General features: G+C 39.2%; 1 protein-coding gene across 1 annotated transcript in view; it reads left to right on the top strand.

Moving 5' to 3' along the window:
- The window catches only part of LOC121869792 (glutamate receptor ionotropic, delta-2-like), a 115200-nt gene extending 107100 nt beyond the window's left edge, over positions 1-8100 (top strand). Inside the window, exon 11 of the mRNA XM_042371371.1 lies at positions 7910-8100. Coding sequence (XP_042227305.1) covers positions 7910-8100 — 191 coding nt within the window. The remainder of the gene's footprint in view (positions 1-7909) is intronic.
- Positions 8101-20966: the final 12866 nt, after the last annotated feature.

The raw sequence follows: 20966 nt of genomic DNA, 5'->3' as shown, positions 1-20966 counted from the left end.
TAGGTTTGGCTAATGTGTATTTTTTCCGAGGTAATTTCATAGAGTCAGAAGTACAAGAATTATTCATCATGATTTTAATTTTCAAAGAGATAGGAATAAAGACAAGAAATTGGGAAAAAAATCGTATAGAAATGTCAATGAAATTTACTTTTATAATTTGAAAAACAAAACAAAACATATTTCCTGACGTATCTGGTGGAGGCAGTATAACAGGGATAAAGTTTGAACAAATAACTGGATAAAGTCTGAACAAATAACTGGATAGAGTCGGAACATTTAACTGGATAAAGTCTGAACCAATAACTGGATAAAGCCTGAACAAATAACTAGATAGAGTCTGAAAAAACAACTGGATATAATCTGAACAAATAACTGGATAAAGTCTAAACAAATAACTGGATAAAGTCTGAAAAATAAAACTCCTAAAGAAAGAAAGAAACAAAATTAATGTCACCGTTATTAGCCAAGAAGATAGAACTGTTCTATATGAAGGAAATAAATAATCATCAGAGGAGTAGAAGAATACTGATTTCTTCTATACTGTCTGTTCTTTCATTCGATAAAGAAGTGAGAAGAAAGAAGTGATGTCACGTGAATGAAGATGTGCCGAAGGTTCTTCAAGAGGAGGTATAATTAGATCATAGACAAAGACAAATTAATAAAAATATGGTGTATGTTACCTTATCATAAAGGACGGGGCAAATAAAAATACCATCTGTAAATGTTGTTTTAGTAAAGCTTTTCACCAGAATGTTTCAAGTAAAGAAAAATACCAGAGAGTTGGAACAAGTCTACTGTCATATCCACTGGTTAAAAATTGCAACAAAAAATAATATTAAAAATTGCAGACTAATTAGCCTTCTGCTCATTATATATACTTTTTTCCCACAGTAATACTTATCAAGAGACTCGAATCAAAACTAAATTTTAATCAACTGAGAGGAGAGGCAAAGGGTTACAGGTGATTCAAATATTCCTACCTGAGACATCACTGTGTTTTATGGTGATCCGGTGTGTGTGTGTGTGTGTGTGTGTGTGTGTGTGTGTGTGTGTGTGTTTGTGTGCACAGGGTGGTTTAATGCGTCTAGTGTGGCAGTAGTATGTTAGTGTTAAGGTACAAGCACTGCTTACTTCCTCTAGCTTTCAGCTACCGCCGTTGGCTAGCCCTCGTGGTGAACAGGGAAGCAACTTGCATCAGTCTTCTCCTTCCAGTATATAGCCTCTTCAGTACCAAGAGTCCTGCTGTGCCTCCGTGGCAACACGTGGTAACTGGGTGCATCGTGGGCCCAGGATAGACCAGCAGAGGATCTCAGAGCAGTAGTGGGCCCCAGAGGGACGGCGCATAGGTCCACTGGCATGTGGACACGCCTTGGAGCCTACCAGCTGCCTTGCGGATTAACCTTGGTAGTTATAACGCTACGGGGGAAAACCCCAAACGAAAAATCTGCAGTGGAGCTCCGCAACAGGCAGACATGCTTACAGAGCTCAAGAAAGACCCCAACGGCGGTATAAGCGAAAAAGGTGACCTGCATAGAAACCCAACGACTACACTGGCGGATAAAGGCAAAGCAAGATAGAGAGGCTACTAAGGCGGAACCCAACAGGCCATTGCAATTCTCCCTATCCCCAGCTGTTGCAACTTCTAGCACCACTGGATCAGGAAAAGGAAGAGCCAAGATGTGTGGTTGCAGCCTGTGCTCCTGCCTCATCATATAAATCAACTCACGCGCAGCCATCATCCAGCTCATCATACTCTCATCATCATCTAAACCCCTATACCCCCAAAAGTCCTATGGCGACAGACGATTGGCGACATGGAAAGGCAGAGATGACTGCCGGGAGTCTCTAGTGACTCATCTTACCCGGTGAATCATATGACTACACCTCCAAACACCCTATTGGTCGAGACTCTGTATGAAAACCAACTTGAGTGTCACACAATCTCAGGTAACTCAGAGTGATCATGTTGTAACTCACGAAATTTACGCATCTGTCACTCACATGAGTATACATGAGTTTAAATAGGCCTAATACTCCATCCTTCCCAATATAAAAAGGCTGTCACTCGCTCACCTTACTCACGAGAGCCAACATGTACCTGATACACACATACCCGCACTAACTACCTTCCCTCACGTGTCGGTACAAACTTGACCTGAAATTTATAATACATTTCATAAGGTCATATATCACTCGGGAATTATATACCTGCGTAAATTAACAAGTGTCTAGAATAACCCGTGACCCGAAAGAGGTGTTATCAGGTAAGGTTATATCCTATATGTCATAGTAATCCACAGGTAATGAGTAGCTAAGATAACCTCCACATTACTCACGGATCTCTTGTTTATTTTCTTGTTTTTCTTGTTGCTTCTCTTTTATAATATATATTTTTTGTAATATTATGTCATGTTTCCTTTGATGTCTTTGAGGGGTATTTATCCAAGTATTTCATGTCACTTTGTATTATTTGTGTGTGTGTGTGTGTGTGTGTGTGTGTGTGTGTGTGTGTGTGTGTGTGTGTGTGTGTGTGTGTGTGTGTGTGTGTTCACTTTTTATTCCTCATCAACACAGCTTAAGGGCGGGTACGTGTTTCAGAATTCATATAAAAAAACAAAAGAAAATAGAGAAGGCGTGGTTGTGTTTTTATATTCTCGTAAAGTTTGTCTTGCAGAATTCTTGAATTGTAAATACTCCAAAATTATAGTATTGTGTGCGTTCTAAAATCCTCATTGTGATTGTATTTTTTAACATTTCCTTTAGAACAAACGAGAGAGGATTTTCTCAACTCCGATATGGCAAATTCGGAACATCATAATATAGTTACAGGGGGTTCAGTCCTATCTCCACCCCCCGAGAAAAAAAATTTGATAAGGCGAACTCATATTTTCATACACATTTACATGATAATTCTACCTCCCTTCCTCACTCCCTTTCTCATTATAAAAAAGATAAATACTGAACAAAATGAAAAATTGTCCTCTTCTGATGTGACAAGATGACCTCTCTCTCTCTCTCTCTTCTCGGTCACCAGGGCAGCAGCAGGCCGGGTGCCACACACACTCCCCCTTTGAGCCATACACGGACCAGCCAGTGAGCTGCGGTGACCCACGGCATGACGAGCCCACGGCGAGGGTGAGGGGAGAGCGGCGAGCGAGGGGAGTGAGAGGAGATGATAGGAAAGTGAGGGGGAAGAGTGTGGGGAGGGTGAGGGAAGAGTACGGGGAGAGTGAGATGACACGGGAGGGTGAGGGGAGAAAAAATGAGAAAGGGTGAGGGAAAGTGAGATGAGAGTAGAAGAGAGTAGAGAGAGAGAGAGAGAGAGAGAGAGAGAGAGAGAGAGAGAGAGAGAGAGAGAGAGGAGGGATGGGGTGAGAATAAGGGAATGGGAGATGAGAAGAGATAAGGTGAAAAGAGAGTAATAGCTGAGGGGAGAGGAGGTGAGATGAACATGAAGGGAGGGAGGGAGGAGAACAATGAGAAAGGGAACATGTAAACGTAGGGAAGAAGAGAGAGAGAGCGAGAGCAGAAAAGGAAAGAGGTGGAAGTGGAATAGAAGAAATGAGAGAAGGAAAAGGAAAAGGAAAAAAAGATGGGATGAATGAAAGAGGGAGTAAGGGGTAGAAGAATGATGAAAGGAAAGGTAAGTGGCAGGGAGAGACTGAGGGAGGGTGAGGGGAGAGGAGTTATGAAGGGAAAGGGAAGAGACGGTTTAAGAGGAAGGAAAATTGGAATATAAAAACTGAGAGATTAACAAGAAATTAAGAGAAAAGAAAGAAGAAGAAAATATAGCAAACCAAACGGAAGACAAACAAAGGAAGAAAAAATGCAGAATTTTTTTTTCACAAGACAGTTAATACGAATACACGACCACGTAACACACACACACACACACACATACACACACACACACACACACACACACACACACACCTTGGCCACACAATTAACAACAATCACACAATGGCCGTCACCTTGCATGCAAATTTAAGTCATCAGCCGCCGATTGTGATGGACCGCCCGCCACCACGAGGAGAACGTTGGGTGAATCTCAAGGACGATGTGTATATAGATATTTAATCTTCATAAAAGTTATCAATTCGTCTATAGTTTGAGGAAAGGTGTAGAATTGTTTCTTAATTTAGGAGCTTTTAAATTGGTTTGGTTAGGTTCGAAATTCCGCGTGATGTTGACGGGAAATTCTCAGAAAACTTCCGAATGCATCTGGTATTGAGAGAGAGAGAGAGAGAGAGAGAGAGAGAGAGAGTTGAAGAATGGAACAATGAACAACTCAACATGAAAATTATATTTGAACAAACATCCTTAAAGACCATCATCATCTGAGGCAACACACACACACACACACACACACACACACACACACAAGACTGGCACTCATGGCTAGTTCGAGTATCCTCCAATCACAATCTTGATGGCCGCTGGAGGGAGTAAATAATTCTTTTTACCTCTCAAGTTTCAATGTATTCATCAATCAAAGCGCTGCCCCGTTATCAAGGGGGAAGAAGTGTTTTCTGCAGCCGAGAGAGAGAGAGAGACAGAGAGAGAGAGAGAGAGAGAGAGAGAGAGAGAGAGAGAGAGTGTGTGTGTGTGTGTGGTGGAGGGGAGAGTGAAGAGATTTATGTGCGTGTTATAATCATAAATATTCATTATATACACAGGTAAAACAGCCACTACAAGTCTTAATAATCTCACTTAATATTCTCGTCAGTCTTCACTTCAACATCTCTCGTTTACTGACTTTATTTTTACCTGAAACTTTAGGGACAAACTCGTGTGACCAGCGTATAAAGAACACACACACACACACACACACACACACACACACACACACACACACACACACACGGTGACAGTGAACGATATTATGTCTTTTCTTAACACTGTAGGTTTGCTGGGAAATAGATTGGTCGATAATCTAAACGGAAAACAAGAAGAAGACATATCTGGGGTTTTGGTGCAGGTGAATGTACTCTAGTGATAATGGAACAGCCAGCGAGCCCGTCTATTTTCACAGGCGTCAAGAACCCAAGTAGTGCCATAGGGGAAGAGTAATACATTGAGAGGCAAATTGAGGAATGTTTACTGGGACGCGGTCTATATATACATTTGTAGAACCGTGATGGTAAAAAATAAGAAAGACAAAATTTTTTACCGAGAAATCAAAATATTTAAGATAGTAAAAATGACAATCTATCCACATTATCCAAGATTATACCGCACCACAACCCCACCTCAAGACAATCACTCTACAAGATACCCCGCCCTCCCCTCTTAGGCAGCTATCAAACAGGGAGGTACTACCGCCTGGAAATATATTGGAAAATCATGTGTTGTCTAATGGTGGACCCTGCTGCAATATGACATCACAACAATTGTGACCAAGTCCCAGGTTGCTGATTTGGCTTTCTGCCTCCTTTACACACACTTGCAGGGTCTCAATTGTTTCTCTTAATATTGACAACACAACATACATATATCATTTCTCACTATTGATCTTCTTGTTTCATTTTTATTTTATTATTATTATTATTATTATTATTATTATTATTATTATTATTATTATTATTATTATTATTATTATTTTTATTTTATTATTATTATTATTATTATTATTATATTTTCGCCCCCAGTCCCTAATATGGGTCATTGACCTGTGCGCTGGTGGGCTAATCCAGTAAAAAAAAAAAAAAAAATTACACACCCGTTACCTTACAGCCCAAAGTCTCACCCGAGGGAAATATCTGCTACGTATTAATAACTCACCTAAATCAGTGTATAGAGGAGGTACTTAACCACGAAATCACGTCCTCGACACCGAAAAGATTTGTGTCACATTCTACCACACTCATCAACTCTTGTGGCAATAAGAGTCACTGAACATCATTACCCTGTGTATCTTCAAGTGATTTATTACTGTACACACTGAAGGAGAGCCTACCATGCCCCTACTTATCTTCTTTATAATTCCATACACAAACGCTCCACAGTTTGGTAGCACAAGTGACCTATATCGCTCACACAAAGACTAAATTAAACAACAGAAATTCCTTACAGTAAATCTTTGTCGGAAAAATTTGGTTCAACAAAGTAGCTAATGTTAATATAAGATAAATAAAATATGATAGTATAATTGTTCCTCGTTAGTGATCAGAATAACTATAACAACTTTGTCATGTTGTTCCCACACACAGGTCAACAACAAAGCCTTACTTAATATTCTTCAACATGAGCGGTTCAGTAAACTCCGTCCTATTCAGAATATCTCAAAATCGTTCTGGAACAGTTTATGACAGCTGGGAATGTCACACCTACCTACATGATGAAAGTCAAGAAAGTTAACTGCGAAAGATTTAAAATGTGAAGAATATTTCGATGTGTGTTTTTACTGTTCATAGTTCCTCAAGACCCGAATACATTTATTTTTTTTCTCGGATTAATTGCATTTTCCTAATGTAGCGACGCACGTAAACATTCAGAGCCAGAAAGTTAAATGTAAAAGCTTTAAGTTGAATAAAAAATTTCTGTGTGTGTGTGTGTGTGTGTGTGTGTGGTCGTGTGCGTGTGTGTGTGTGTGTGTGTGTGTGTGTGTGTGTTTTCTCAGTGCTGCCCTACACGTTTTTGTTCTTCACAGAGTACGCTACGTTATAAAATGTTTTAGTGGAAGTAAATTTCCCCCATCATTGCTGCATAATAACTATCAAAACAACAAAGCTATGCCTCTTCTATCTGCAGTCATATTTTGCAATATTGCAGACTCGTGCAAATTTATACCCAAGCTTAAAAATGATCTCTGGTGAAACAACACACGAATTAGTTAAGTTTTCCCTAACATATATTTTTCCTCCTGTGTTATAAATATTCCGCCATGTGTTAAGAAAATCATTTTTCAGTACATTTCAATTCCAGTAAAGTAAACAACTCAACTACTTAAATAATTCCTTGCAAGAGTGTCTGCAATATTTTGTTTTATATAATATTATCTTTGTGTATTTTCCTTCAATCAATAGTTTTAATTAACGTTTCTTTGTGTTTCCTGTTCTCCCATGTTTTTATTTTCCTTATTTCATTTTTTCTTCTTCCTTGTTTCTTCATCATTAGTTTTTTGGTGTATGTGTTATTTCAAGTCCTCCTTTCTCCAGTGTCTGTTTTTACGTCTCTCTCTCTGTGTCCTTCCCATCTTCTATTACCTCGTTTCTCTCTGATTCTCCCCACCTTTATACATTTTTGCTTTTATTTCATTGAATCCCTTTTCTAGAAACTCTTTTCCATATGATTATTTCTATTTTGATTATATCTCACTTCTTATTTTCTTAGTTGTTTTTCTCGCTCCTTCCTTCCTTTCTTTTAGTCTTTCGTCTTCATCCTATATTTATCGTTTTTTTAAGGTACTTTCTCTCTCTCTCTCTCTCTCTTCGTTACTCCTGCCTTCATTCTCTCCATTTTCTTGTCCTTTGCCCCACTTCCTTTTCTTCCTTTTCTCCACCTTTCTCTCCACAGCAGTTGACTGATCCTCTAACAGCAACTGACTCATCCACCAACAGCAGCTGACTCATCCACCAACAGCAGCTGACTCATCCACCAACAGCAACTGACGCATCCACCAACAGCAGCTGACTCATCCACCAACAGCAGCTGACTGATCCACTAACAGCAGCTGACTCATCCACCAACAGCAGCTGACTCGTCCACCAAAAGCAGCTAACTCATCCACCAACAGCAGCTGACGTCTTGGTCCTCCTCCTAGCACACTTCAGCAAGATACAATGCTCGAAAGTATAGATGAAGTCCGGGACATCCAAGAACAGAAAATGCACCCTAATCCACACCATTATAGCTCAACTTGATAATAGTATGTTGAGCACACTGCCTGTATTTCATGCTCTGACAGGCTCTGACACTACTTCCTTTTTGGCTGGTCACACCAAAAATTCCTGTTGGAATGTCTTCAAGGAGCATCAGAATCTTTTGAAATTACTTGGTAAAGGTGATCTCTGTGAGAAAGCAGTCCACGATGCCGAAGAGTTCATTTGCAGAGTCTACAAGTGCGATGCAGCTGCATCAGTCGAGCCCACGCCTTAGAAACCCTCCCACCAACAAATGATGCTCTGTCTTTCCACATAAAGTGTGCACACTACCAGGCATCCATTTGGCAGCAAGCTGACGTTCAGTATCCCATACTGTCTCTTCTTGAGACGATGGGATGGAGATTAGATGATGGCTCACTTGTCCGTGTTTTCAAGTTTCTGTCTTCAAAGCCAGACTCCTGCATGGAGCTAATCCGCTGCAAATGCACCAAACAGTGCACAAGTGTTTATTGTAAATGCAAGAAGTCAAAGCTGGTGTGTATTGCTGCATATAACTGCAGAACAGCTGACGAAATCTACAGGAACATTTTAAAGACAGTGAAATTCTGTGTTAATATTGATGACACTTTCTTTGGCCTGATTTAATTAATTAGCATGTTCACTTTCATTATTATATATTGCCTCAGTTTCATTCTCATTTCATATTGCTGTTTTTTTATATCAGGAGTTTCTAGATAAATGTATAAAAATAGTGAAAGATGCCTCCACAGGGTGTAATTTTTGGTTACTTATGTACGTGAATACGTTCACCGCATGATTCAATTTCGAGAGTTTATTATCAGAATATACTCCAAATTGTCAAATAACATAAAGAACTGTTTATTCTAAGGGTATAATTGCCGAGAGTGTGTGTGAAAACTCTAAATAAAAGCGTTATATTGTCTCTACCGACCAGTGTCAAAATTTTCAATACATAACTCTAACTCCAAAACAGTGCAACATTTAGCTTGTAATATTCCAGAAATGGATTCAGTGTACTAAAATCCTTCAGAAAAACGATTTGACAACTTTGTCTCAGATTTGCCGATCTCTCCTTAAATAATCTAAAATCTCAAAAAGAGAACCAGCTTATTAGATCAATGGCATCTGTAAATTCTTGTTTATTAAGGATGGAACCTTTTGCCCTTATCGGTAACGTTGTTAGCCAGTTTGAGGCGCCCACCTCCTGCTCTATAGCTACTTTTCTTTTCAAGTTATCTGGCAATTGCAGCTTCAGTTGTTGCAGTTTATCACTATAGGTGTGCTGTCATTCTACTACTACTACTACTACTACTACTACTACCATCATCACCATCACCACCACCACAAATACAATTACCATCACTACTACCACCACTACTACTACAACTGCCATCATTACTAAAAAAACATCACCACCTCTACCACCAGTACAACCACCATCTCAATCACCACTACCATCATCATCACCACCACAAATACAATTACCATCACTACTACCACCACTACTACTACAACTTCCATCATTACCAAAAACCATCACCACCTCTACCACCAGTACAACCACCATCTCAATCACCACCACCACCACCACCATCACAGCCCGCAGAGTTTATTCACACATTATACAAAGTCAGTACTACAAAGGTCATCCGCTACAATAGTTACACCCACTTCATTTCTATTCTTGTCTTACACTTGTACTAATATATGGCATTACTGTACGCTTACCCAGTGATCATGGTGTATATATCTGGTCTATTGGGAGTAATAATTGGCTATGTATGTGATTGTGTGTATTACTCTCTGCCTATAACTCCCATGGGGTGCGGTGGTCGAGTAGATATAGCAGTCACCTGGTTTGAACACGAAATACTCACATTCCAACACCCAAGTGAAAATAGTTATCGGGAACTTATTTTACACTTGAGGAAGAGAGGGTGGTCGAGTGCAGTGCCGGATACGCTGCCTCCTTGCGTACCGATGACTTATTATATATATTTAGCGGGTAGTCATGCTTATGGAACCCACTTTTATCACTCCATTGTCGCCAGTCGCTTACAAATTGTTCCGCCCAACATTGTCAACACTATCACGAGTTTCTATACTCCTGTTCCGCCTGGCTCTTGCAACAGTTTGTCTGAAGCCTCATCAAAAGAGGGATCCATCGGAAGCTTGCAACAATTCCGATACAGATTCATTGCGTTCCACCCAACACTTGCAACCGAAAAAAACAACCTTTCAGCTCTTCCATCCAACGCCGGCAAAATATCCTCCGACATCCACTCACGACAACTCCAACTGAAACTCACAAAAGTTCCTCTCGACGCTCACAAATCACGACAAAAAAAATGTCTGACTCACAACACAACAGTTTCTCGAGTCACTTTAAACCCCTTCCCCCGGTGCCTCACAACACCCTCCCCAGCTGCCTCACAACACCCTCCCCAGCTGCCTCACAACACCCTCCCCAGCTGCCTCACAACACCCTCCCCCACAACACCCTCCCCAGCTGCCTCACAACAACCCTCCCCAGCTGCCTCACAACAGTTATGCACGACAATTGGCTTAGCAGGACACTTGCCGAGGCAGATGCTGTCCATTGGATGCCATTATCCCCAGGAATTGAATTACTGGGGCTAATTATCATGGCGAGCTTCCATCACCGTGGAACCCTGTATACGTCCACGCCAAGATGAATTATGTATGTTGGGGTATGTACTTTGTATAATGTGTATTTGAGTATGATATGCTTGGTGGTGGTGACGGTGGTGACGGTGGTGATGGTGGTAGGGTGATGATGGTGGTGGGGTGGTGGTGGTGGTGGTGGTGGTGGTGGTGGAGTTGACGTGGAGAACAACAGTGAGAGATGGTGAGGGAAGGTGAGGAGGTGAAGGTGAATAAGGAAGAAGGGAAGCCGGGAGGGAAAGAGTGATGGTGGTGAGCGTGGGAAGGGAGAAGGAGAGGTAGAAGAGAGCATGAGGGACGGGGAAGATGGACCGTTAGCATTAAGGAAGAGAGAAAGTTTGGAGTAACGGCGAAGGTGAAAGGAAAGGAGAAATGGATGAATATGACGTGAAAAGAGGACACACACACACACACACAGCAAACAAATCAACACACTAGTTTATGTCACCAAACATTAGGATCTTAAAAAAAAAGTTGTGGTTCCTTAGGGTAAACTATAAGGCTTGAATAATAAGACAAATGTGTACTATAATAATAATGCTTTAAGACGAAGAAAACTTTTAACACTGCAAATGAAAGCCGTAAATATTATACAAATATTTTCAATTGTATACATAGTGAAGTTACATGTTATATTTTTTCATTGAAATTTTCCGTGCTATTTATATCGGGTTAAACAAAACTGACCATCAACTTTATATTACAGTAAGTATGAGTAAACGTTTTTCTAGACACTTGCAAAAACCATATGCTGTTGTTTACCATCCCAGTATGTTTATTTTCTCAAAAAAAAAACTCAGTCAAGTGGAAATACGATTGTTTTAAATTCATAACACACTTGTATTAAAACAGGAAAAAAAACTTGCACATCAGTTAATGAATAGAAAAATTAGTTGTTGTTATAAACATAACAATATAAGTGATTAGAAGACAAAAGGTGGTAGCAGTCACGGATGAAGTGCAGTTGTGTCGCCAGATCCACTTTGTAGTGAAGAAAGTTGATATTATTTTACAAACAACATTTCTTTAACTGGAAACTTGTCAATTTTCCATCGAGATTAATATGTCTTGTGATTTTTCCTTTCCTCGCCCTTTTGCTACACAATCTTTCTGTGGAAAAACTTTCAGTCATATTCTAATGCTTATTTTTATCATATTCAATTTTTGTAAAATGTGACTTTAACAGTACTTACTTATAACTGTGGATCACGTCATAACTGAGAGAGAGTCGGGTGTGTGTTATAACTGTATTGTAGTAACACCAGCGAGGAACACTGTGACTACACCCACGACTCCTGCCTGGTTATAACACTGTGACGGCATCCACGACTCCTGCCTGCCTGTAACAGCCAGCGGTAGATTATTTGGTCACCACGCATGTAGACGTGACATTATCCTCGCCGACAATACTTAGCGCGTGTAATGATGACCAACAACAAAGACAGAGTTATGGCAGCAGGTGTGAGAACTAAGGTGACTGTAACACGTAACTAACCGATTCGAATATCACCGCGCGGGAGGAGACGGTCGACGATTAGACTGGTTGGTCGCCCAGAAGGGTACTGATCCCATCACTGTTGCCCTTATTCTCCCCTTTTTAATGATGGAAGTGTAGCTAAATAATCCTACAAATATTCAACTGTTTTATATATGAAATCAAACTAAGAAAAGGGAAACTACACGTGGATATACAGACTTAAATTATTGTACACTCAGCTTCTTCAGTCCGTCAGTCCCAGTACAGTACAGTCACCCTCAAAAGCCCTGCCGCCTCTCCCCCTGAACCACGAACTCAGAGATTCAGGCTCGTAAATTCGAACCATTTATGGACAGAATAATGCACCAGTGTCTACTGCTTCGGGTTTACTAGTTTGAATCTCGGAATTCGTGGTTGAGGGGGAGAGACGACAGGATTTTTGAGGGTGACTGTACTGTACTTAGTTATACTTCAGGCCTTTGGCACGAGGGCTTAGGGGTGACAATATCATTCACAAAGCCAGTTTTCATGACCAAAAGACGAGAACATCATAGTTAAATACTACTGTAGCCAATGGGTAAAACTATAGCACTTAAAGTGTTGTTACGATAATGAACACTTGAATAAATATATAATACTGAAGAGGTTAAAATAATATGATAATTATACTTTAAGTTCCTCTTCATATCGTTGATTGCCTTTTTTTTAGTGATACAATAAATATTCACGTCTGCTGAAACTGTAAGGGTAATGTGTGTAAAATTGACTCTGATTTGAATGTTAGTGTTCTCATATGGACCAATTAGAATGATACTAATTGAGTGTGGACAACCGTAATTAACATGAATGATGTTCCAACACAAGATATTAAAAAAGGCATAATTATTTAACATCTGCAACATGTAAAAAAAAAAAAAAAGACTAATTGAACCACAATCCCCGAACCTACATCATGATGATTTGAATTTAAGGTTTGTTTAGTATCCTCATGGCAGCATCGTCTGAGCAGGGCAAAATAATGCAACTTTTCCAGCGAATCTCATGAATATTAAAAACAAAAAATTATTTCACCTGATGATTAAACACCCTGACACTAAATGGGGTTTTAGGTTAAGTTAGGTTAGGTTAGGTTAGGTTAGGTTAGGTTAAGTTAGGCTAGCATTGGGGTGTTTAATCATCAGGTGAAATAAGCCGGGATTTATAATATTCAAAAGACTCTTCCAGGATAGCATATGTATTGATTTTTTGGCTGACCAACTATTCAATTGTTACTTTTATAATAGTTGTTTGAAATCCATAGTTTAATGGTAAGATACACTTACTCTAGGAAGGTATTAACAAATATCATGGTCATAATATCGGAAGTATTTGGATAACCAGGAGTAAATCTGTAAACGAAATAATGTTCTATATAATGATAGTAGTTGTTGTGGACGTCGTTATAACCTCAAGTACTGTAGTTATTTGTCACGACTGTTATATACAAACTATATTGCATCTCTAAGATTAAAACAAAAGTATTTATGTGAAGAAAATACTTGGCATAAGTACTTTAATCTCAGACCAACAGCAAATAAACACAAATTAACAAGAAAAATATTATACTCCAAATGAGCTCATATACCATTCAAATACCCGCCCCCCAACAACTAGTGCGTGTGTTCAAAACGAAATTAGTTACAAACAGTTAAATATTATTATTCAGTGAAAATTAGAAAACAGGAAATCATGGTGAGGGAATATAAATTGTATAAATGTCAACAACGTAGAGAGATATGACGGATTTATGAAGTTATAACACCATGTTGGATATAAATGGATAGTGTGGATGCAGTGTGACACCCGCCCACAGCTGCTGCCATACCGTGGAGACTGGGGATATTATTATACAGTAAGTGCGTTGATAGTCCTGATATATATGTCAAATTTCATCATCCATATTTCTATTATATTATATAGAGGAATTTTAGTGGGTTAGTATCCAGTAAATACCACACCGTGATTTAATTTCTTCTCATATGAATGATTTTTATTTTATGCAATATTTAACGTCTCCTTCTGGGATTATTACTGGAGTGAATTGCTGTTCCTTCGTTTTTCTTGGATTTTATGAAGAAACTCTTGAGATTATTTATTTTATATCTCATTATTATTATCTGACACTTGATGAATTAAACAGTATGTGTGTGGCAGGTGGGAAGAATACTGTATTTTGGGACCATTATAAAAGTGGACAACTTAATGAAAAACAATATTACACTAAGGTCACAGTGGACGACTCTCACACAGGTATGAGTAATTAGGGTTCAATACTTAATTCGCTATTTCAGGTAGATGATTATTCCACTACACTTTTCACCGGAATTTATTTTTATTTTTTTACAATCTCCTGTTGGAGTTTGTCCAGGCATCAGACCAGACACGAAATCACGTGAGGAACACAATAAAATGACGTATAAATATCACTACTTATCGTGGCCAGGTGGTGACAGATAGGAGAAACAAGAAAGTGTTTTAATATTCTGTTGATTGGCTCCTGGGGGTTAAATTTAAGTACATATTCCCTCACGGTAAATACACACTGAGTCACTGAAACTTTTTAGAGTGGAAGTCTGTTCTCTACGCTGGGTCTCTAATATAAAAACAAACATAGTGACTGAAATTCCTCGTGGAGATCGCGTAAATGTTTTTAACAACAACAACGACGACAAAAACAGGATAGTCCTCACTTGTGGGAGACCTTGTACACCACGTTAAAGTTAGAATGTTCATCACATCGTTAAAATTACTAGTACAGTGAAACCTCTATTTAACGGACTATATGGAGAGGAAAGTCCGTTATATCGAGGGTCCATTAGTTGTAAAACGTCTATCTAACGAACTATATAGAAATGAAAGTCCATTATATCGAGGGTCTATTAGATGTGAAACCCCCCCCCCCATCTGATGGATTATAATGGAGAGAGAAGACAAGTCCGTTATATGGAGGTTAGAATGAGTGCGTGAATCACCACGTTAATGGGACTCATAAGAATCACCGTTAAAATAGAGAATCATCACGATCATATTTATTACCAGAAGAATCACTGTCACACTGTTCAGGGAATCTTCTAACCCTGGAGCTGGTGGTGGTGATTCAGTCATTGCTCCTCTCATATTAGATTCCCGAAGACTTAGAAACGTCAGTGGGATTTCAAACGCAGCACGATTTTGCAATGAATATCAATGAGCCGTGGAAACAAAAAAGATGATTTGCTGAGAGAGAGAGAGAGAATGTGTGTGCGTGCGTGCGTGCGTGTGTGTGTGTGTGTGTGTGTGTGTGTGTGTTTGTTAGCAACGTAAAGTAAAGTACCGGGGTTGGTTCTTTACGAGGCTCCACTGCTCGTTTTATACACCATAACTGGACGTGGAGGTGTGAACCCCCTAATCTGAGAGGTCATTACAACGAGAGAATAAAAAAGAAGTGACTAACAGCAGTCTAATGTATACCTGACCCCCTGCTAGTACCTGACCATAAGACATTATCAACGACGGTAATATCCGTGTTTGGGTCCTGTCCTTCAATTCACTTTCCATTATTTTGACTTAATAAGCGAGTCAACTTAAGGAATCTAAACCTTTAAGAGAATTATCGTATACGTTAGCACGGTATTAGAATTTCCCTATACAACGGTGATCTTAGAATTTGTGGGGATTTTAACACTTTATCAAATTCTGGCCGCAGCTATTTAGTATGCAAGGCAATTTTATGGTACAAAACCCATGGAATTTGATCCTTGCAGAGGGATATTGTCGCTGTTTTTACAGAACTACACTTTATCGATATGTTAGTCTCTGTTCATGAGATGATTTAAGCTCTGTAATTCCTACATAGCATTTTTGTTACTTATTAAGGAAGTCAACTTTTGATATAAATCCGCAACTATTTGCTCTTTAAAGACAAATATTGTGGTTCTCTGCACTTTGGTAGTGTCGATGAGTCGTGTCAGTTTCAGCATTTTATTTCCTCGGTGGAATTCTAACAAGTAAACACAGTATTTAACTTCCCGTAAAAGAAAAAAAATCACCGAGACTTATATACATAAAGATAAATATATTTTAAGGATAAAAACTTTCTCAAATAACCTTTATCAGAGAATGTTCTGAGGAGTTTCGTACATATTCTCTTCTCCTCCTGCCTCGGTAAGTGAGGTAACTTATAGGATAAATCACGTGGACTTTGTTACGTAAAGATAACGAGCAGTGACGTAACGTGCGGCTCAAAAACTGTTTTCTACGACAAGTAATCTTGTTGTTGTGCTTTCCATAGTTTCGTCTTGCACTGATCATAATGCTAATGGGTGATGGTAGTTGGTGTAAAATGACGGGGATATATCAGGTTTTGGGGGGGAAGTATGAGGGGGAGGGGGAGGGAAGAGGGGGAAGGAAGAGGAGGAAGGGGGAAGGAAGAGGAGGAAGGGGGAAGAGGGGAAGGTTAATGTGGGAGGTAGAGGGACCACCATGGCAGAATATAGACATCTTTTGCAGTGGTAAGAGTGAACTATTGGCAATGAGTGAAGTTAGGGTCTGTGTTTGTTTTTAGTTACACTCACACACACACACACACACACACACACACACACACACACACACACATATTATCATCAGTGCATCAGGTGTTTGAATTAACGACACAAACCACAAACAGTTTTATAAGTAAAGAGAATGAACTGCTCGAACAATAATAGAATTGAGTAAATTACTTTATTTTCAACAATAAATCGAAATAAACAAAACCATAAATCATAAATGACAAAAGTGTGTGTATATTTAGCTCCAGGTTTTCTCCACTCTTAACTCATCGTTTAATTACAGGTTTGGTTTGTGTTTCCCTATGGTTAAAACACACACCAAAAAACACAAAATTACTGTAATATATTTAACTTCCAAGCGAAACAATCATAAAAAAGAGAAATTTTACATCACAAACAACGAAGCTTTTATATCCGGGTTACACAAGAAATATAATTACAGGGTAACACTCCCCGTTAATCGTCTATAATGAGCCGTTTATCATGTAAGTTGTTATCGCATCTGTTAACTTATGATCAGTTAATTTCGCTTTTATTACCGAGGTTAATGTCAGTGCTGGTGTTCAGGTACACAGAGAGGCCAGGGTCACGGTCACAAAATTGCTGAGGGGAAGAATCTGGAAGTGTAGAGAGAGATTTATGTCATTCTGTCTTCTTTCGTGTGTGTGTGTGTGTGTGTGTGTGTGTGTGTGTGTGTGTGTGTCTTATACTTATTATATTTTAATCAATTTTTATACTAGACAAATTCGTTCTCTAGAGCCTACAGGTTAATCGTTAGAGACAACCTGTTACACAAAAAACCTGTCTTTACCGAGCGTTTAATACCATCCTCCCCCAAACAAGAAAACAAAATAATAATACTCGGCTGTATTGTAAACTGGTAATGAGTGACGGTGTCCCAGCTGCCAAGAGTTCACTTACTGGTTCAGGTAAGGCACTGCACAGGAATAAAACTTTACATATATTTCAAAACTCTACAAAGAGAAAAATAAGATCATTTGAATATCTACCTAGAATACGTATTTCTCTCGGAGGATTATATAAAAATCATCCGATCTGAGATTAGGCATGACACGCTCTAAAAAGTTACTGACTGATAAAGAAGAATTTTATTTTGGTTTTCTAAGAATCGACGTGAAATATAAATCACCTACAATATTATCGGGCGTCCATACAGCTACCAGGGTTATATACGTATCACAGAAGACCCCATCAATGAACCCTTAACCCTTAGTTTACGAACACCAAGAGTTTAATAGAGGTGAAATTATTCCAACTTTTCCAATACCGACTTGTTTTAATGCTGTGGTGACTCAGTAATTAATATTAATTGAATTTTAGACATTGGCCGATACATAGTTCATAACTGTTGCTAATTTCCACAGTTGGGAACTCGGTCAAACAATGCGAATTATCCCCTAAACAGCTGCTGTGTTGTGAAGAACGACTCGCCCCTCATTTATGATCCATTTGTCACCATCTATCATAGTTTTCTCGTAAAACTGTGTGTTGTCGGGGATATATCAACGTCATTGTGCTACTCAACACATAAGCCTATATAGGTGCACACAATTTGATACAGACATACCTTTACACACACACACACACACACACACACACACACAGAGCGACATGCTTTACCAATCACATTCATTAAGGTTGATGGTTTAACGCTGTGAGAATGATAGCTGAACCCTTTGAGGACGATGGTTTTTTACCTTACAACGATGGCTTCAGCCTTGACAATTATCATTTAAACCCTTTCACTTTCAAAGGGCGACAAAGCAAGGCAACAAGGATGACCAATAACCGACCACTGGGAGCTTAAACCTCACTTGATAAACAAGACTTTTCATCAAGCACAAAGAAAAACATTATCGGCAAAGTCAACAAAGGCAAATATTCAACTGACTAATAGCAAGTAAAAATCTGATTCAACAGATTGGCAGCACCTCCCCGCCTCATGTTGTTTAGGGTCATCCATTACGTCACACTTTGTCCCAACATTTCAACTTTTCTTACTTGTTCGTTTCCACCCTCTTATCTTCACCTTCTCTCCATGGGATTTCACCTCTTTCTTGCTCTTTCACGAGACTCGCTCTCTCCAGTTTACCTTAGGCAACTCGCTCTCTCCAGTACCTTAGGCAACTCGCTCTCACTCGATTTTGTGAGCAAGTTCTATTTTCTACCTCAGATCCTCTCAAGAAACTCGCTTCTCCTGTCCTGAATAGATCTCTCTCTCTCTCTCTCTCTCTCTCTCTCTCTCTCTCTCTATGTCGATTCAAAAGTTCGGAATCACATTACGAGCTTCTGATAAGTACACACATTGGCCACAAGTTTCTTAGCACTGACACATCAACTATAGCACGTGAGTAGTTTCTGACCATAACATTGAAAAACTACAGTTATAAAAAAATGAAATAAATAAATACTGTTACCCAGATTTTGTTTTTATTCTAAACGAAAATAGCATCCATTGACAACCGTGAATACGTGCATTCACCCTTAATAATAGGAACACTTATTCACATTGGTGAAGTCAAGGACAGATGTGCCATGATTGACGACTAGATATAAAATGTTGTCTTCTTGACGGTGGGACTATTTTGGTCACCGTCTGGGGTGGGGGGTGTGGGGGGGGGAAGTGTTCACCTTGGTGGACAATCTTCTGATAATGACTCACTGTGCTGCTGCAGCCCTCTTACCTCACCCACAGTTGTCTTGTAGCTATTTTTTTTCTTTCTTCATTAATATCATCTAAACGATATTATAATAAATAAAAAACTCAACTACGTATAAAGATATAGTTATCCCTCTTCTGAACTAATCACAGTGGACCCCGATATCTAAAAAAAAAAAAAAGTTTCCAATATATATTCATGATAGCATGTCGACATCCCGAGGTCTGGAAAAAAAATAATGTACCACGGTATGAAACCAAATATACAATGCAGAACTGGTGAAAAAAAATTTACACCCAGTCTTGACGTATCGTAGGGTATAAACAATATCCTCCTTTGGAAGCAATCAGCATTAGCTCGCTTCCTATATCTCCTTTTACGATCACTCGAATCTATTTGTATTCATTGGTTCTCCTTAGTGAGGTATGGAGGAAAGTGAGAGAGAACACAATTTCCCCTGGAGTTTGTGTCTAATGTGTGGATGGGGTGAGCGGAGGAGCCATTTGGACGATAGGTTTCTTCCAATGTTCCTGGAGTGATAAGACCGACGTTTATTGTCGCTGTACCATGAGTGATACTGTGTCGCTGTAATGGTGTGCTATTAGTGTGTGTGTGTGTGTGTGTGTGTGTGTGTCGTTATAAAGTGGGTGACAGTAACCCACATAAAACAAACGGTCACTTGCACTCCTTACCAGAAACAACCACACCTCTATCGTCACACACACACACACACACACACACACACACACACACACACACACACTGAGATTGTAACACTATAATGGTGGCAGGTTTTAATAACACAACCAGCAGTTTATACTTACTACTAATACGGTATGTTACGTTGCTAGTAGTTTTAGTAAGCAATTCAAACCTTTTCTATTTCACTAGAGATAACAGAGATAAGACAAGCGATTAGCCGTTTTATATGACCAAACACCAGGTAGTCATTTTACCATGGTTGAGTCCCATTTACTAGGCAAAATGATATTTTATAATTTACTATAAAAGATAAAAATTATTACACATGCATGTTGACAGAGAGAAAATTCCGTAATGTAAGCTTCTTATACTGTCCATTTATATAATTAGTTCGGCACGGGGCCACAAGTTAACTAAAAGTAAAGGAATTTCGTCAACCATTATCCGGGTCGTGAATATAAATGTAATCACTGTATATATGTGTCTCTGGCACAGCAGACTAGAATACCCCAATCAATAACACTAAGGTGACTCCATCATAACGAGAGAGAGAGAGAGAGAGAGAGAGAGAGAGAGAGAGAGAGAGAGAGAGAGAGACGCTACACGATTATGTGAATGAGTCATATAGCAGTGTACACCTTTACTATTGTACAGCTAGTGGCCAAGGTAATCGTCATGAAAGAAGTGAAAGTAAACTGCTGACGAAGAATGAAGAGAGCCTTTATTTACTCTTAGCCCCATCTACTGTGGTATACAAAAAAGTTTGAGAGACCAAGTATATATAATTACTCTTCCTTCCGGCCACTCACATATCTGGAAAGAGGCTTAACAATCTAAATACAATTCCTATTGATTCTAGCCACTCTGCAGTTAACATAAAATAAAACTTAAGAGAAAAAACTGACGTAGACTGCTATCAATACACCATATGTCTCGGCGTCAGACGTAAGGGGTTTTCGAGGCAATGAAAAAGGCGTGCATATATATTCAAATCTCCATTACG

The sequence above is a fragment of the Homarus americanus genome, unplaced genomic scaffold (assembly GCF_018991925.1).
Source record: "Homarus americanus isolate GMGI-L3 unplaced genomic scaffold, GMGI_Hamer_2.0 scaffold17515, whole genome shotgun sequence".
Lineage (NCBI taxonomy): Eukaryota > Metazoa > Arthropoda > Malacostraca > Decapoda > Nephropidae > Homarus > Homarus americanus.
Note: the sequence above shows the minus strand (reverse complement) of the source record. Positions and strands in the feature narration are given on the sequence as shown.